Source organism: Hemitrygon akajei, chromosome 2, assembly GCF_048418815.1.
Source record: "Hemitrygon akajei chromosome 2, sHemAka1.3, whole genome shotgun sequence".
Classification (NCBI taxonomy): domain Eukaryota; kingdom Metazoa; phylum Chordata; class Chondrichthyes; order Myliobatiformes; family Dasyatidae; genus Hemitrygon; species Hemitrygon akajei.
This window is the reverse complement of record NC_133125.1, coordinates 72,410,424-72,428,468: the sequence shown is the minus strand read 5'-3', so window position 1 is coordinate 72,428,468 and position 18,045 is coordinate 72,410,424. Positions and strand designations below refer to the sequence as shown.

The 18,045-nt window shown below is 39.8% G+C and overlaps 1 protein-coding gene across 4 annotated transcripts in view; it reads left to right on the top strand.

The window, feature by feature from the left end:
* Positions 1 to 18,045, top strand: part of ttc39b (tetratricopeptide repeat domain 39B) — a 288,093-nt gene that overhangs the window by 234,426 nt on the left and 35,622 nt on the right. For all 4 annotated transcript variants that reach the window (XM_073024732.1, XM_073024722.1, XM_073024741.1 and 1 more), the window contains one exon: positions 2,861 to 2,952. In XM_073024732.1, the coding sequence (XP_072880833.1) occupies positions 2,861 to 2,952 (92 nt within the window). The remainder of the gene's footprint in view (positions 1 to 2,860; positions 2,953 to 18,045) is intronic.

Below are 18,045 nucleotides of genomic sequence, written 5' to 3'. Positions count from 1 at the left end.
TAAACAATTAGGGCTACACAGCAATATCTATGTAAATCTTCAGAAAACTTAATGAACACTACTAGAATAGATCAATTGAGGCATGAGTATGATTGGCTGTGTCTGTACCTCAGGATTTTGCAGCTTGAACTGAGAAATTATAAAAATAACAATGAATTATACCTTGACACACCTATCTGTGGATAATGTGAAATTATATGGTCCTTCATCAGTAAAGGTAAAACAATTAATTCAAATAGTACAACTATTTTGAAAGATATAAGCATGAACTTTGGACCAGATAAGTGAAGAACATTAAACATAAAGAAAGATGCAATAGAACTAATAGAATACAAAACAGAGCAGCAGGATATAACACAGCCGATGGATGAATATGAAACATATACGTATCTGAGATTTCAACAAAGAAAGAAAATAGATCATAGTATGATAAAGGGAAAACTTTTGACAGAATTTACTTAAAAGCTTAAGAAAATCAGTCAAATAGAGCTCAACGGTAAAAATATCACAAAGGCAATCAACACTTTCTATTCTCATATTAAAGTATTATGTTGGTATAATATCTTGGTCGGACACCAATCTGGAAAAATTTCAAAGAAAAATATGAACTGAAAACACTATGTACATTCAAATGCACTTTGATTGACACTACCTAAGACAGAAGGAGGAAGGGGTATAACAGACATTAAAAATTTCCACAACAGTCAGATAAGACTTCTAAGGATATACTTTAATCAATTACAGCAGGATGCAGCGCTTCAGGTGAGCATATGCAATTCTGTTAAGAAGTATACACTAAACTTAAATGAAAGCACAACCCCAAAAAACGCAGAATTTTTCACTACAGAAGATTAAGTTAGCCAATGGAAGAGCATGACTGTCCATGGAAGACATCCCTATGATCTGAGCAGGCTAGACATTGACAAGGAAGCGTTGAACGCCTGGCTCAGAGTTCAAGACCTCATCCCAGAAACAGGTGTTTTGTGGCAATACAGGACCAGGTGGTTAACAAACAAAAAATTATCAAAAATGCATATTAAAAGACCAACAAATTCTAGATGATAAATGTAGAAAACTCGAAGACAAACTAGAAACACTCCAACACATTACAGGATCCTGTAGCGGTTTAACTCAATCTGATTATTTACACAGGCACAAACATAATTGACAAATCTCATTCACCAATATCTTACTTTAAAATACAAACTCGTATAAGAAGCCTGATCCAGTTTTGGAGTCAGAGACCGACAAAGTATATTATGACTGATCTGTTATTATAGAAAGGACAATCCATAATAACTGCCCAGATATAATACTACAGGATAAACGAGCAAGAACAACTTACTTACCAAACACACATAAGTGAAAAACACCAGAAATATGCTGAAATATGAGGAAATTGAAAAACTTTGGAATATGAACAAGGTATACATTGTTCTGATAGTAATATCTACAACTGGTATCATTCCAAAGTCACTACACAATAGCATTAAACAATTAGGGCTACACAGAAATATTATGTATATCTCCAGAAATCCACAATACTAAACACCACTAGAATAGTCTGAAAGTTCCTAGCAATTGACAAATGAGTGTGTTTGGCTACGTCTGCACCTCCTGTTTTACCAGCTTGAGCTGAGAAAAAAATAAAAGTATAATAATAATAAATAAATAAATAAATAAATATATAACCAATTAATATTCAGAATATGGGATGAAGAGTCCTTGAAAGTGAACCTACAGGGTTTGGGAACAGTTCAATGACTTGCTAACCTTGAGTGAGAGGTTGGTGTGGCACCACTCAGCCAGATTTTCAATCTCCCTCCTGTTTGCTGATTTGATCAATGAAAGTGGTGTCATCAGCAAACTTAAACATGGCATTGGAGTTGTGCTTACCCTCACAGTCATAAGTATAAAATGAGTAGAGCAGGGGGCTGAGCACACAGCCTTGTGGTGCATCTGTGTCAGTGGAGATTGTGGAGGAGATGTTGCCAATCAAAACTGACTGGGGTCTGCACATGAGGAAATAAAGGATTTAATTGCACAGGAGGTAATGAGGCTTAGGTCCTGAAGCTTATTCATTATTTTGACGGGATGATAATATTGAATGCCAAGCCTATGTCTATGAAGTGCATCCTAATGTATCTAGATGTTCCAGGGTTGAGTGAAGAGCCAATGAGATAGCATCTGCTGTTAAACATGAGAAAATCTGCAGATGCTGGAAATCCGAGCATCACACAAAATGCTGGAGGAACTCAGCAGGTCAGGCAGCATCTATGGAGAAAAGCACAATTAACATTTTGGGCCAAACCCGTTCAGCAAGATTGAAGAAAAAAAGCTGAGTAGATTTAAAAGGTTGGAGGAAGGGGAGAGACAAACAAAGTAAAGAACTGGGGAGTTGATTGGTGAAAGAGATACAGGGGGCTGGAGAAGGGGAAATCTGATAGAAGAGGACAGAAGGCCGTGGAAGAAAGAAAATAGGGGAGAAGCACCAGAGGGAGATGATGGGTGGGCAAGTAGATAAGGTGAGAGAGGGAAAAGGAGATACGGAATGGTGAAGGGGGGTATGTTACCAGAAGTTGGAGAAATCAATGTTCATGCCATCAGGTTACAGGCTACCCAGCATTTCAGAGAGTACTTCTCCAAACATACGTTTATGATTATAATTGTTTTCTTTCCTTTAGTCAATAGAATGTAATAAGAAAACTGCGAGCTTTTGTGAGTGTAAGACCAAGAGACATTCTAAACTCGCCTATAGGAGAAGTAAGCAGATAGATGCCTGTTAGTATGATGAGGGAATGATTTTATTGTGTGCTGAAACTGGACAGTTTTTAACATGAGATTTCTGCTGTACATACAGGCAATCTATACATTTCAGAAGGCTGCAATTCTCAGCATGCTGCCTGAGGAGGAAGTTAAAAAACTGAATGAGAATGTGGAAGAACTCTTCAGGTGAGTGACGGTGTGACCTCAGATGGGATTAGATGTTTTTCCACACTGGAACTTGTTAAGAGAAGTGGTTGATGGAAATCATAAAAAAAACTGTGTTGATGCTGGAGTTCTGAAATAAAAACAAAGTGCAGAAAACTCAGGCAGTATCAATGAAAAGAGAAATAGAATTAAATTATTTAGTGATACAGTGCTGAGTACACCCTCATCCTTCTAAATTCCAGCGAGTACAGATCCAGAGCTATCAGTTGTTCCTTGCACGATAACTCTTTCATTCCCAGAATTATCATTGTGAACCTCCTCTGCCCTCTCCAATGCCACACGCGTCTTTTCTTAGATGAGCAGCCCAAAACTGTTTACAGTATTCAGGATGAGGCCTCACCAGTACCTTATAAAGCCCCAGTGTCCCTGCTCTTGTATTCCAGATCTCTTGAAATGAATGGTAACATTGCATTTGCCTTCCTCACCACCGACTCTACCTGCAAGTTAACCTTTAGGCTGTTCTGCACAAGTCCCTTTGTATCTCAGATTTTTGAATTTTCTCCCTGTTTAGAAAATAGTCTACAGATTTCTTTCTACTACAAATGCGCATGACCATGCATTTTCCAACATTGTATTTCATTTACTAATCTCTTGCCCATTCTCCTAATTTGTCTAAATCCTTCTGTAGTTTACCTGCTTACTCAACACTATCTGCCCTTCCACCAATCTTTGTATCGTCTGCAAACTAGGCAACAAAGCCCTCTATTCCGTCATCTAAATAATTCATATTCAGCATAAAAAGAAGTGGTCCCATCACTGACCCCTGTGGAACACCACTAGTCACTGGCAGCCAACCAGAAAAGAATCCTTTTATTCCCTCTCACTGCCTCCTACCAATCAGCAAGTATTCTAACCACACCAGTAACTTTGTTGTAATGACACGGGCTCTTAACTTGGTAAGCAGCCTCAAGTGTGGCACCTTGTCAAAGGCCTTCTGAAAGTTAAAATATACAACATCCATTTGATAGTACCTTCTTAACTGGAAGTATATACTGGGAATATGTGGAAAGCGGCCAGTGAGTGAGTGGGCCAGTGAAGGAGTGGAGCTTTGAGGCTTTGACTCGAGAGATTCTGGCAGTTTTGGCAGTTGGACTGTGCAATCAAGTCAATCAAGATTTGAATAGCTCATCAGAAAGCCATTGATTAGACATTCAAGATTTGAATAGCTCAGACTCAGCAGAAAGCGGCTGTGGGCAATCGAGGTCAGGTGACCAAGCAGTTTGAAAAGCTCAAACAAATAAATAGAGCGGTAGCTCAAGCAGAGCGGCTTGTGGAAAGTGGCCAGTAAATGACTGGAGCTTTGAGGCTTTGACAAGTAGAGGCAGAGGACGACCTTGTTCCCAGTTATTCTTTACAATGCCTCCTGAGACGGTGATGTGCCTCTCCTGAGAGATGTGGCAGTCTTGGGGGAGCTCCCCTCTCCCGCAGAGTCACACCTGCCAGAAGTGCATGCGGCTAGGCGATCTGAAAGACCGTGTGAGGAATCTGGAGCAGCAGCTGGATGACCTTCGACTCATAAGGAAGAATGAGGCAGTCATAGATGAGAGCTACAGGGAGGTAGTCACACCTAAGCTGCCGGAAGCAAGTCGTTGGGTGACAGTCAGAGGGGGGAAAGCGAAGGTGAGTAGACAGGTAGTGCAGAGCACCCCTGTATCCATTCCCCTGAATAAAAAGTTTACTGTCCTGAATACTGTTGGCGGGGCGACCGACCAGGTGTGAGCCACGGTGGTAGGGCCACTGGCACTGAGTCTGACCCTGTGGTGCAGAAGGGTGGGACGGAGAAGAGGAGAGCTGTCGTCATTGGAGACTCTATAGTCAGGGAGCAGACAGGAGATTTTGTGGACGTGAGAAGGACACCCGCATGGTTTGTTGCCTCCCAGGTGCCAGGGTCCGGGATGTCTCTGACCGGGTGCATGACATCCTGGTACGAGAGGAAAAGCAACCAGAAGTCGTAATACATATTGGGACCAACAACATCGGCAGGAAGAGGGATGAGGTCCTGAAGTGTGAATTTCGAGAACTAGGCAGAAGGCTGAAGAACAGGACCTCAAGGGTGGCATTCTCAGGATTGCTGCCAGTACTACGTGATAGTGTTGGTAAGAATTGGAGGAGATAGCAGTTGAATGCATGGCTGAGGAGTTGGTGCAAGGGGCAGGGTTTTAGATTTTTGGATCATTGGGATCTCTTCTGGGGAGGGTGGGACTTGTACAGATTGGATGGGTTGCACTTGAACTCGAGGGGGAGCAATATCCTTGCTGGTAGGTTTGCTAGCATGGTTCGGGAGGGTTTAAATTAATTTGCAAGGGGGATGGGACCCAGAGCAATAGAGCAGTGAAAGAAGTGCATGGAGTAAAGCCAGATCTAACATATAGAGAGGCTTTGAGGAAAGAGAAGCTGGATAAAGTGTGTAAAGGTAGTAAGATGGAAGGGCTAAACTGCGTGTGCTTCAATGCAAGAAGCATCAGGAACAAAGGTGATGAACTGAGAGCTTGGATACATACATGGAATTATGATGTAGTGGCCATTACAGAGACTTGGCTGGCACCAGGGCAGGAATGGATTCTCAATATTCCTGGATTTCCGTGCTTTAAAAGGGATAGAGAGGCGGGGAAAAAGGGGAAGAGGGGTGGCATTACTGGTCAGGAATACTATTACAACTACAGAAAGATGGGTAATATAGCAGGATCCTCTTTTGAGTCAGTATGGGTAGAAGTCAGGAACAGGAAGGGAGCAGTATTCTACTGGGGGTATTCTATAGGCCCCCTGGTAGCAGCAGAGATACTGAGGAGCAGACTGGGAGGCAGATTTTGGAAAGGTGCAAAAATAACAGGGTTGTTATCATGGGTGACTTTAACTTCCCTAATATTGATTGGCACCTGATTAGTTCCAATGGTTAAGACGGGGCAGAGTTTAAGTGTTTCCAGGACGGATTCCTGTCACGGGGAATGCCATACTAGATCTAGTATTAGGTAACGAACTGGGTCAGGTCACAGATCTCTCAGTGGGTGAACATCTGGGGGACAGTGATCACCGCTCCCTGGCCTTTAGCATTCTCATGGAAAAAAACAGAATCAGAGAGGACAGGAAAGTTTTTAATTGGGGAAGGACAAATTATGAGGCTGTAAGGCTAGAACTTGAGGGTGTGAATTGGGATTTGCAGGAAAATGTACTATGGACATGTGGTCGATGTTTAAGGATCTCTTGCAGGATGTTAGGGATAAATTTGTCCTGGTGAGGAAGATAAAGAGTGGTAGGGTGAAGGAACCATGGGTGACAAGTGAGGTGGAAAATCTAGTCAGGTGGAAGAAGGCAGCATACATGAGGTTTAGGAAGCAAGGATCAGATGTGTCTATTCAGGAATATAGGGTAGCAAGAAAGGAGCTTAAGAAGGGGTTGAGAAGAGCAAGAAGGGGGCATGAGAAGGCCTTGGCGAGTAGGGTAAAGGAAAACCCCAAGGCATTCTTCAATTATGTGAAGAACAAAAGGATGACAGGAATGAAGGTAGGACTGATTAGAGATGAAAGTGGGAAGATGTGCTTGGAGGCTGTGGAAGTGAGCGAGGTCCTCAATGAATACTTCTCTTCGGTATTCACCAATGAGAAGGAACTTGATGACGGTGAGGACAATATGAGTGAGGTTGATGTTCTGGAGCATGCTGATATTAAGGGAGAGGAGGTGTTGGAGTTGTTAAAACACATCAGGACAGATAAGTCCCCAGGGCCTGACGGAATATTCCCCAGGCTGCTCCACGAGGCGAGGGAAGAAATTGCTGAGCCTCTGGCTAGGATCTTTATGTCCTCATTGTCCACGGGAATGGTACCAGAGGATTGGAGGGAGATGAATGTTGTCCCCTTGTTAAAAAAGGTAGTAGGGATAGTCCAGGTAATTCTAGACCTGTGAGCCTTATGTCTGTGATGGGAAAGCTGTTGGAAAAGATTCTTAGAGATAGGATCTATGGGCATTTAGAGAATCGTGGTCTGATCAGGGACAGTCAGCATGGCTTTGTGAAGGGCAGATCGTGTCTAACAAGCCTGATAGAGTTCTTTGAGGAGGTGACCAGGCATATAAATGAGGGTAGTGCAGTGGATGTGATCTACATAGATTTTAGTAAGGCATTTGACAAGGTTCCACATGGTAGGCTTAATCAGAAAGTCAGAAGGCATGGGATCCAGGGAAGTTTGGCCAGGTGGATTCAGAATTGGCTTGCCTGCAGAAGGCAGAGGGTCATGGTGGAGGGAGTACATTCAGATTGGAAAGTTGTGACTAGTGGTGTCCCACAAGGATCTGTTCTGGGACCTCTACTTTTTGTGATTTTTATTAACAACCTGGGGGTAGAAGGGTGGGTTGGCAAGTTTGCAGACGACACAAAGGTTGGTGGTTTTGTAGATAGTGTAGAGAATTGTCGAAGATTGCAGTGAGACATTGATAGGATGCAGAAGTGGCAGATGGAGTTCAACCCGGAGAAGTGTGAGGTGGGACACTTTGAAAGGACAAACTCCAAGGCAGAGTACAAAGTAAATGACAGAATACTTGGTAATGTGGAGGAGCAGAGGGATCTGGGGGTACATGTCCACAGATCCCTGAAAGTTGCCTCAAGGTAGATAGGGTAATTAAGAAAGCTTATGGGGTGTTAGCTTTCATAAGTCGGGATAGAGTTTAAGAGTCGCGATGTAATGATGCAGCTTTATAAAATTCTGGTTAGGCCACACTTGGAGTATTGTGTCCAGTTTTGCTCGCCTCACTATAGGAAGGATGTGGAAACATTGGAAAGGGTATAGAGGAGATTTACCAGGATGCTCCCTGGTTTAGAGAGTATGGATTATGATCAGAGATTAAGGGAGCTAGGGCTTTACTCTTTGGCGAGAAGGAGGATGAGAGGAGACATGATAGAGGTGTACAAGATATTAAGAGGAATAGATAGAGTGGATAGCCAGCACCTCTTCCCCAGGGCACCACTGCTCAGTACAAGAGGACCTGGTTTTAAGGTAAGGGGAGAGAAGTTCAAGGGAGATATTAGAGGAAGGTTTTTTTACTCAGAGAGTGGTTGGTGCATGGAATGCTCTGCCTGAGTCAGTGTTGGAGGCAGATACACTAGTGAAGTTTAAGAGACTACTAGACTGTATATGGAGGAATTTAAGGCAGGGTTTGAGGGTCAGCACAACATTGTGGGCCGAAGGGCCTGTAATGTGCTGTACTTTCTTTTCTTTTCTTTTTCAATCTTTTTATTAGTATTAAAAATATTATGAACAAAATACAGTTAATATATTAATAAAGGGATTACAAACATACAAATTCCCATTACACATGAAGGAATACATAAGCAATGAATACAGTATAAATAAGTTTTCCCAAAACATGAACCATATAGTATATATATGAACAAGGTAAATCTAGATATTTCATAATATATAATATATAAAAAAAAGAAAAAGAAAAAAAAATATATGCAAAGTTACTAACCTACTAATCTAATATCTAAGGGAAAAAAAAGAAAGCAAAAAAGAAAAAAACTAAAGAAAAAGAGAAAAAAAAGGGCTGTTTATAGTATCTCACAAGAATACATAAACATCAATGTCGTCAACTCCGATCCTCTCAACATACATACAATTAAAGCTGAAAAAACCAATAAGCTTGGCACAGGGCCATATTACATCATATGAAAATATTGAATAAATGGTCTCCATATCTTTTCAAATTTAATAGAAGTATCAAATACAGCACTTCTAATTTTTTCTAAATTTAGACATAACATAGTTTGAGAAAGCCAATGAAATACCGTGGGAGGATTAATTTCCTTCCAATTCAACAAAATAGATCTTCTAGCCATCAAAGTGAGAAAAGCAATCATTCGACAGGCGGAAGGAGATAAATGGAGTGAGTCCATCATCGGTAAACCAAAAATTGCGGTAATAGGATGGGGTTGTAAATCGATGTTCAGTACCGCAGAGATAATATCAAAAATATCTTTCCAATATTTTTTCAAAAGCAGACATGACCAAAACATATGAGTTAAAGACACGATTTCTAATTGACATCTGTCACAAATAGGGTTTATATAAGAATAAAAATGAGCTAATTTATCCTTGGACATATGGGCCCTATGTACAACCTTAAATTGTATTAATGAATGTTTGGCACATATAGATGATGTATTAACTAATTGAAGAATTCTATCCCAATTCTCAATAGGAATAATAAGATTGAGCTCTCTTTCCCAATCATTTTTGGTCTTATCAAAGGGCACTGAACGTATCTTCATAATTATATTATAAAGTTTTGATATAAGCCCTTTTTGAAAAGGGTTTAATTCAAACAAACTCTCCAAAATATCTGAAGACACAAAATTTGGAAACGTAGGAAGTACTGTACTTAAAAAATGCCTAACCTGTAAGTATCTAAAAAAATGAAATCTAGGCAAATTATATTTATTAGATTATTGCTCAAAAGACATAAAACAATTGTCCAAAAATAAGTTGGAAAATCTTAATAAACCCTTAGTTTTCCAAGCCGAAAAAGCTTGATCTATAATTGAGGGGTGGAAAAAACAATTAGCTACAATAGGACTATTTAAAACGAATTGAGTCAACCCGAAAAATTTCCGAAATTGAAACCCTATACATAAGGTATATTTAACTATCAGGTTGTCAATTCATTTCGGCAATTTAGAAAGAGCAAAAGGGAGAGATGTCCCTAAAATAGAACCCAGAGCATAACCTGATACTGATTTAGTTTCCAAACTCACCCAATGAGGGCCAAAAGGACCATCCCATTCTTTCAACCAACATAACAAATATCTAATATTAACTGCCCAATAATAAAATCTGAAATTGGGTAATGCCAACCCACCTTCCTTCTTTGTCTTCTGTAAGTATGTTTTACCTAACCTGGGATTTTTATTCTGCCATATATATGAGGAAATTTTTGAATCAACATTAATAAAAAAGGATTTCGGAATAAAAATTGGTACCGCTTGAAAAATATATAAAAATTTAGGTAAAATAACCATCTTAATAGCATTAATCCTACCGATCAGAGATAAAGATAATGGTGACCACTTAGTAAACAAGCCTTTAATCTGATCAATTAAGGGTAGAAAATTAAACCCAAATAATTCTTTATGGTTTTTTGTGATTTTAATCCCTAAGTAAGTAAAAGAATCATTAACTAATTTAAAAGGTAAAATACCATAACTTGGGACCTGTCTATTCAAAGGAAACAATTCACTCTTATTAAGATTTAACTTATACCCAGAAAACTCACTAAATTGAGCCAACAATGATAAGACTGCTGGAATAGATTTCTCAGGGTTAGAGATGAATAATAATAAATCATCTGCGTACAAAGATACCTTATGAATATCTGTTCCACGATTAATACCCAAAATATCCTGTGATTCTCTGATGGCAATTGCCAAAGGTTCTAAAGCGATGTTAAATAGTAATGGACTAAGAGGACAACCTTGTCTAGTGCCCCGAAATAAACGAAAAAATGGAGATCTTTGATTATTAGTAAACACCGAGGCTACTGGAGTTTGATAAATCAGTTTAATCCAAGAAATAAAGGTCAGACTGAAATTAAACTTCTCCAGCACATAAAATAAGTAAGGCCATTCAACTCTATCAAATGCTTTCTCCGCATCTAATGAAATAACACATTCTGAAGTGTTATGTGAAGGAGTATAAACAATATTCAGTAATCTCCTAACATTGAAAAAAGAATAGCGATTTTTAATAAAACCGGTTTGGTCTTCCGAAATAATTTGGGGTAATACCTTCTCCAACCTGGAAGCCAGTAACTTGGAAAAGATCTTAGAATCCACATTCAATAAAGATATTGGTCTATAAGATGCACAGTCACTAGGGTCTTTATCTTTCTTCAGTATTAAGGAAATGGAAGCTCTATAAAAAGATTGTGGCAAATTCCCCAATCTAATTGCTTCTTCAAAAACCTTGCATAGCCAAGGAGAGAGAGTAGCAGAAAAACATTTTAAAAATTCTACTGTATACCCATCTGGACCTGGTGCTTTCCCAGAATTCATTGAGGAAATAACCCCTTTAATTTCCGCATCCGTGAACGGAGTATCTAATACTGAAAGATCATCGGATGATAATTTTGGAAAATTCAATTTCCCAAGAAAATCACACATGGTATTATGATCCTGAGGGAATTCAGATTGATACAGGGAGGTATAAAAGTCTTGAAAAGACTTATTTATCTCATCATGGTTAACTGTCAAATCCCCATTCTGCTGACGAACCTTAGTGATTTGACGTTTAACCCAAACATTCTTCAGCTGACTAGCTAACAGTTTTCCCGATTTATCACTATGTATATAGAAATCAGATCTGGTTTTCATTAATTGATTTTCAATCGGAGATGTAAGTAATAAACTATGTTCCATTTGGAGTTCAACCCTCTGTTTGTAAAGCTCCCTACTAGGAGTAGTCGAATATTTCTTGTCAATCTCTTTAATTTTATCAACCAATAAAAGAGTTTCCTTCTTAATGCGTTTTCTCAGACCAACAGAGTAAGAGATAATCTGTCCATGTATATACACTTTAAAGGTGTCCCAAAGTATTCCGCAAGAAATATCTTCCGTGGAATTAGTTGAAAAGAAGAAATCGATCTGCTCCTTCATAAATTTAATAAAGTCCAGCTCTTGCAATAAGGTAGAGTCAAATCGCCATTGTCTAGCACTTAAAGCTGTATCCGTAAAATTAATAGAAAGTTTTAATGGAGCATGGTCAGAAATAGCTATAATATCATAATTACAACCAATTACCGATGGAATAAAACAAGAGTCAATAAAAAAATAATCAATTCTCGAATAGGAGTGATAAACATGTGAGAAAAAGGAAAACTCCTTATCATTAGGATGACGAAATCTCCAGATATCAAAAACTCCATTATCAGTCAAAAAGGAGTTAATACAAGTGGCCGACTTATTGGGTAAAGTCTGAATAGATGTAGATTTGTCCATCAAAGGATTTAGACAACAATTAAAGTCACCACCCATTATTAACTTATATTCATTTAAATTAGGTAAAGAAGTAAATAAGGACTTAAAAATGTCAGGACAATCCACATTTGGAGCATAAACATTAACCATAGCAACCTTTTTATTACAAAGTAAACCCGTAATTAACAAAAATCTACCATTCGGATCCGAAAGGATATTATGTTGAACAAATGCAATAGAGGAGTCAATAAAAATTGAAACTCCCTTAACTTTGGCATTCGAATTCAAATGATACTGTTGACCCCGCCAAGACCTAAAAAAGCGATATTTGTCCTCCTTCCTCACATGAGTTTCTTGTACAAAAATGATATGAGCATTAAGTCTTTGGAATACTTTGAAAATCTTCTTTCGTTTAATCGGATGGTTTAAACCATTAGTATTCCAAGACACAAAGTTAATGGTTTGAGCCATGGTTCTAAAGTCATCCCTTTGGTATAGAAAGGGTTAACCATATTATAAACTCATGCACCCGGAAGAGGAACAAAAATAAAGAGCGGACCCGGAAGTGACAACATCGTAGACATATTTGTAGTTCAAGAACAGCCCGAGTGAAAAAACTAAAACAAATTGATAAAAGAAAAATAAAAAAGGAAAACAGACCAACCCCCACCCCCACATGAAAAAGAAAAAAAGCCAAAATATGGCTAAAAAAAAGGAAAAAATGAGACTAAATATACCCCCATATCAGCGGCAGACCACTCCGTGTTTAAAGGATATATGAAAAAAAAACCACCCCAACTTTAAGAATTATGATCGCAATACTAAAATCTGCGCTTCTTAATATGCTTAGTTGTAAAAAAAAGAGTATAATCACTAAAAGTTTATAAATCGGGTTATAACCCAAACAAATCAAGAAGTATTTAAACTATGATAAGCGATGCATTGTAGGAAGAAGACGAAAAAAGAAACAATAACGCCATCTTAAACAAAACCAAGAATATTTTGCAAAAAACTACCATCTTGATAATAAAAAAAAATTCCCTTCGAAAGGTTAAAAATATACCTTCAAGGGAACAAAAATAGTAGTCAAAAATATAGTATAGTGGTTAAAGTGTATGAGACAGAGCGATTAATATAACGAAAGCACACTTTAACTTAAATATGAAGTATAGGATAACCCTACACCAATAGCCAGAGACTAACCCTGGTTTAAGGAATCGAAAACCATCTTTCACGATCAGAATCACTCATTTATTAGAGAGTAGTGTCTATATCAGTAGGGAAGTTCTCCTCCAAATACTTTTTCGCTTCAAAAGTAGAAAGGAAAACCTGGCGAGGAGCATTCTGCGGGGAGATCCTGAGCTTCGCCGGGAATAAGAGCGCAGGTTTTAGATTTTTCTCATAACATTCAGACATCAGAGGTTTTTCAAAATAAGCCTTTTCTTCATAATTTCAGAACTAAAATCTTCCACCAAACGGAAATAGTAATTTTGAAATTTAATCATCCCAGCCCTCCGAGCCTCACGAATGAGTTGTTCTTTGTCGTGTACGTAGTGAAACCGGACAATTACCACCGGGGGTTTGGCTGAAGCACTCGATGAACAACTCCAAATTCTATGTGCTCGGTCAAGTACCGGGGGGTTCTCTGGAAAGACCGACGGAAACGCATCTTTTAAAAATTGAGCAAAATATTTCGAAGGATCGCCTTTTTCTATGCCATCTGGGAGACCAAGTATGCGTAGGTTCTGTCTTCTGGACCGATTCTCCAAATCGACACTCTTGGCTTTAAGTGTTTCCACCAGTTTAATGGTCGAAATTAAATCCTGTTACAATTTTTCAATTGTCAAATCTCGTTTCCGAGCTTCTTCTTGCAGAGACGCGATAAGAACTTGTTGCTGGTTAATTACTGAATCCATCTTAACCATATAATCTTGAAAAGCCTTTATATCTTGTTTAAAAGCTTGATGTTGTTCATCAAATTTTCTATCCAAAACCTCCATAAGCAGTTCATAAGTTAACTCAGTGCGTTGCGGTTGAGCTTGCTTCTTTCCATTACCGTTCGGGTTATGCCCCGGTTCTCGTCCTTTGGATCTAAGAGCCATTTCTGTTTGCATATCTTCAAGAATTCACAATAAAATCTTAACGATAAGCCCGAGAAAGTAGCAAGAATCTTTTGGTGTAGGTAACAATAAGTTGAATAAGGGTGATCAAAGGTTAAAAAAAGTAAAGGTTATGGAGCGGATCTGAAACAGTACTCACTCCATGAGCGTCTCCCGCTGACCTCGTAATGTGCTATACTATTCTGTGAATATATACCATGTCTACTACTTCGTCTTAATAAGTTTTGTCACCTCCTCAAAAATGGGACTTCCTCTGCACAAAAAATATCACCTCCTCCAAATTCTGCCTTGTCAAGTGAACATACAGTAAATCTGTCCCTTTCTTTCAAAAAATTCTTTAGAATTGATGCTAAGCTTATTGGCCTGTAGTGTAAAAGAGAGGTGAGAGTGGATATTGAGCCACTGTAAAAAACAATGCTGGAGAAGTAGTAATGGGGTACAACGAAATAACAAGTATTTTTTGCATCAGTCTTCACTGGGGAATACACTAACAATATAGTGGAAGTTCCAGCTGTCAGGGGAATGAAGTGTGTGAAGTTACCATAACTAGAGAGAAGATTCTTAGGAAACTGAAAGGTCTGAAGGTAGATAATTCACCTGGACCAGATGGAATACACCCCAGAGTTCTGAGAGGTGGCTGAAGAGATTGTGGAGGTACTAGTAATGATCTTTTGAGAATCACTTGTTTCTGGAATGGTTCCAGGAGACTAAAAAAATTGCAAATGTCAATCCACTCTTCAAGAAAGGAGAGAGGCAGAAGAAAGGAAACTATAGGTCAGTTAGTCTGACCTCAGTGGTTGGGAAGATGTTGAAGTCAACTATTGAGAATGAAGTCTCAGGGTACTTTGAGGCACATGATAAATTAGGTTGTAATTAGCTTGGTTTCTTCAAGGGAAAATCTTGCCCAGTAAATCTGTTGGAATTCTTTGAAGAAATAACAAGCAGGATAGACAAAGGAGAATTAGTTGATGTGTACTTGGATTTTCAGAAGGCCTTTGACAAGGTGCCCCACATGAGGTTTGCTTAACAAGCTACGAGCCCATGGTATTACAGGAAAGGTTCTAGCATGGATAAAGCACTGGTTGACTAGCCGGAGACAAAGTGGGAATAATGGGAGTATTTTCTGTTTGGCTGCCTTTGACTAGTTGTGTTCCACAGGGGTCTGTGTTGGGACCGATTCTTTTTATATTATATGTCAATGATTTGGATGATGGAATTGATGGCTTTGTTGCAAAGTTTGCAGACAATAGGTAGTTTTGACGAAATAGAGGGACTACAAAAAGGACTTAGACAGATTATGAAAATGGATAAAGAAGTGAAAGATGGAATGCAGTGGCAGGACATGGTCATGCACTTTGGTAGAAGAAATGAAATGAAAGGAAAGAAAATACAAAATACTAACGTGCATAGGGTCTTGCAAGTCCTTGTGCAGGATTCTCTAAAAATTAATTTGCAGGCAAGGAAGGCAAATGCAATGTTAGCATTCATTTCAAGAGGACTAGAATATAAAGAAAGGATGTAATGTTATAAAGCTCTGGTGAGGCCTCACTTGGAGTATTGTGAAGTTTTGAGCCCATTATCTCAGAAAGGATGTGCTGAAACTAGAGAGGGTTCAAAGGAGGTTCATGAAGATGATTGTGGGATTGGGTGGCTTGAAGAGTGTTTGATGACTCTGGAGTTATATTCACTGCAATTCAGAAGAAAGAAGGGTAGCCTCAATGAAACCTATTGAATGGTGAAAGGCCTTGATAGAGTGGATATGGAGAGGATGTCTTCTATGATGGGAGTGTCTAAGATCAGAGGACACAGCCTTAGAATAAAGGGGTGTCCTTTTAGAACTTAGATGTCGAGTACAGTCGGCCCTCTTTATCTGCGGGGCATTGGTTCCGGGACCCCCCCCCCCCCCCCCGGATACCAAAAAACGCGGATTCTTAAGTCCCTTATTTAACCTGTCTCGGTGCGGTGGACTTTAGGACCCGGCGGAGCTCTGAACCCGCAGTGTTTCTTAGTTGACGGAAAACGATCACGATTGAAAATAAAGTGGAAATAATAAAGCGATCGAAACACCGTCGGTCATTGGAAAAGCATTAGGCTACAATCGGTCAACGATTGGAACAATTTTAAAGGATAAAGTGAGAATAGTGGAGCATGTGGAAGGCCCTGCCCCGATGAAAGCTACAATTATTACTAAGCAACACAGTGGTTTAATTATTGAAGTACATATGTTTCTTAAGTGTTTTATATGCATAGGACAGTAAAATATATATTATATACTAAGACAAACGTTTGACTAACTGACGCTAAATAATATCAGATGTACCTGTTTCAACTTACTTAGTAAGAGAACTTTCTTTTTTTTTTATCCTGATCCACGGTAACCTATCCTGTATACTTTAAATCATCTCTAGATTACTTATAATACCTAATACAATGTAAATGCTATGTAAGTAGATGTTATACTGTATTGTTTAGGGAATAATGACAAGAAAAAAAGTCTGTACATGCTCAAACAACAAGTGCTGGAGAGAGAACTCCTGGGTTTTCGCAATCGACAGTTGGTTGTATCCGCGCAAATGGAACCCGCGGATAAGGAGGACCAACTGTAATTTCTTTAGCCAGAGTGGTGAATCTGTAGAATTCTTTACCACACACACTGTGGAGACCAAGTCTTTATGTATATTTAAGGCAGAGGTTGATAGAGTCTTGACTGGTCAGGGCACAAAGTGATATGGGGAGAAGGCAGTAGATGTGGCTGAAAGAAAAATTGGATTAGCCATGATGAAATGGTGGAGCAGACACAATGGACCAAATAGCCTGTACTGCTCCCATATCTTATCGTCTCACGGTCTTAGCAAGGCAATGGACACTATAGACTTAAGAAAACAGCACAAAACAAATAATCTTTAACTGTGAAGCAAGTATCAGTTTTTCAGTTCGGGCTGACTTTAGTGTGAGTGGCCAATGCTGGGTGGAGATTTGGCTGACTTTAGTGTGAGTGGCCGATGCTGGGTGGAGATTCGGCTGACTTTAGTGTGAGTGGCTGATGCTGGTTGGAGATTCGGCTGACTTTAGTCTGAGTGGCCGATGCTGGTTGGAGATTCGGCTGACTTTAGTGTGAGTGGCCGATGCTGGGTTGAGATTCGGCTGAATTTAGTGTGAGTGGCCGATGCTGGGTGGAGATTTGGCTGACTTTAGTCTGAGTGGCCGATGCTGGTTGGAGATTCGGCTGACTTTAGTGTGAGTGGCCGATGCTGGGTTGAGATTCGGCTGACTTTAGTGTGAGTGGCCGATGCTGGTTGGAGATTCGGCTGACTTTAGTGTGAGTGGCCGATGCTGGGTGGAGATTAGGCTGACTTTAGTGTGAGTGGCAGATGCTGTGTGGAGATTCGGCTGAATTTCGTGGGAGTGGCCGATGCTGGGTGTAGATTCGGCTGACTTTTGTGTGAGTGGCCGTTCCTGGTTGGAGATTCGACTGACTTTAGTGCAAGTGGCCGATGCTGGGTCGAGATTTGGCTGACTTTAGTGTGAGTGGCTGATGCTGGGTTGAGATTCGGCTGACTTTAGTCTGAGTGGCCGATGCTGGTTGGAGATTCGGCTGACTTTAGTGTGAGTGGCCGATGCTGGGTTGAGATTCGGCTGAATTTAGTGTGAGTGGCCGATGCTGGGTGGAGATTTGGCTGACTTTAGTCTGAGTGGCCGATGCTGGTTGGAGATTCGGCTGACTTTAGTGTGAGTGGCCGATGCTGGGTTGAGATTCGGCTGACTTTAGTGTGAGTGGCCAATGCTGGTTGGAGATTCGGCTGACTTTAGTCTGAGTGGCCGATGCTGGTTGGAGATTCGGCTGACTTTAGTGTGAGTGGCCGATGCTGGGTTGAGATTCGGCTGAATTTAGTGTGAGTGGCCGATGCTGGGTGGAGATTTGGCTGACTTTAGTCTGAGTGGCCGATGCTGGTTGGAGATTCGGCTGACTTTAGT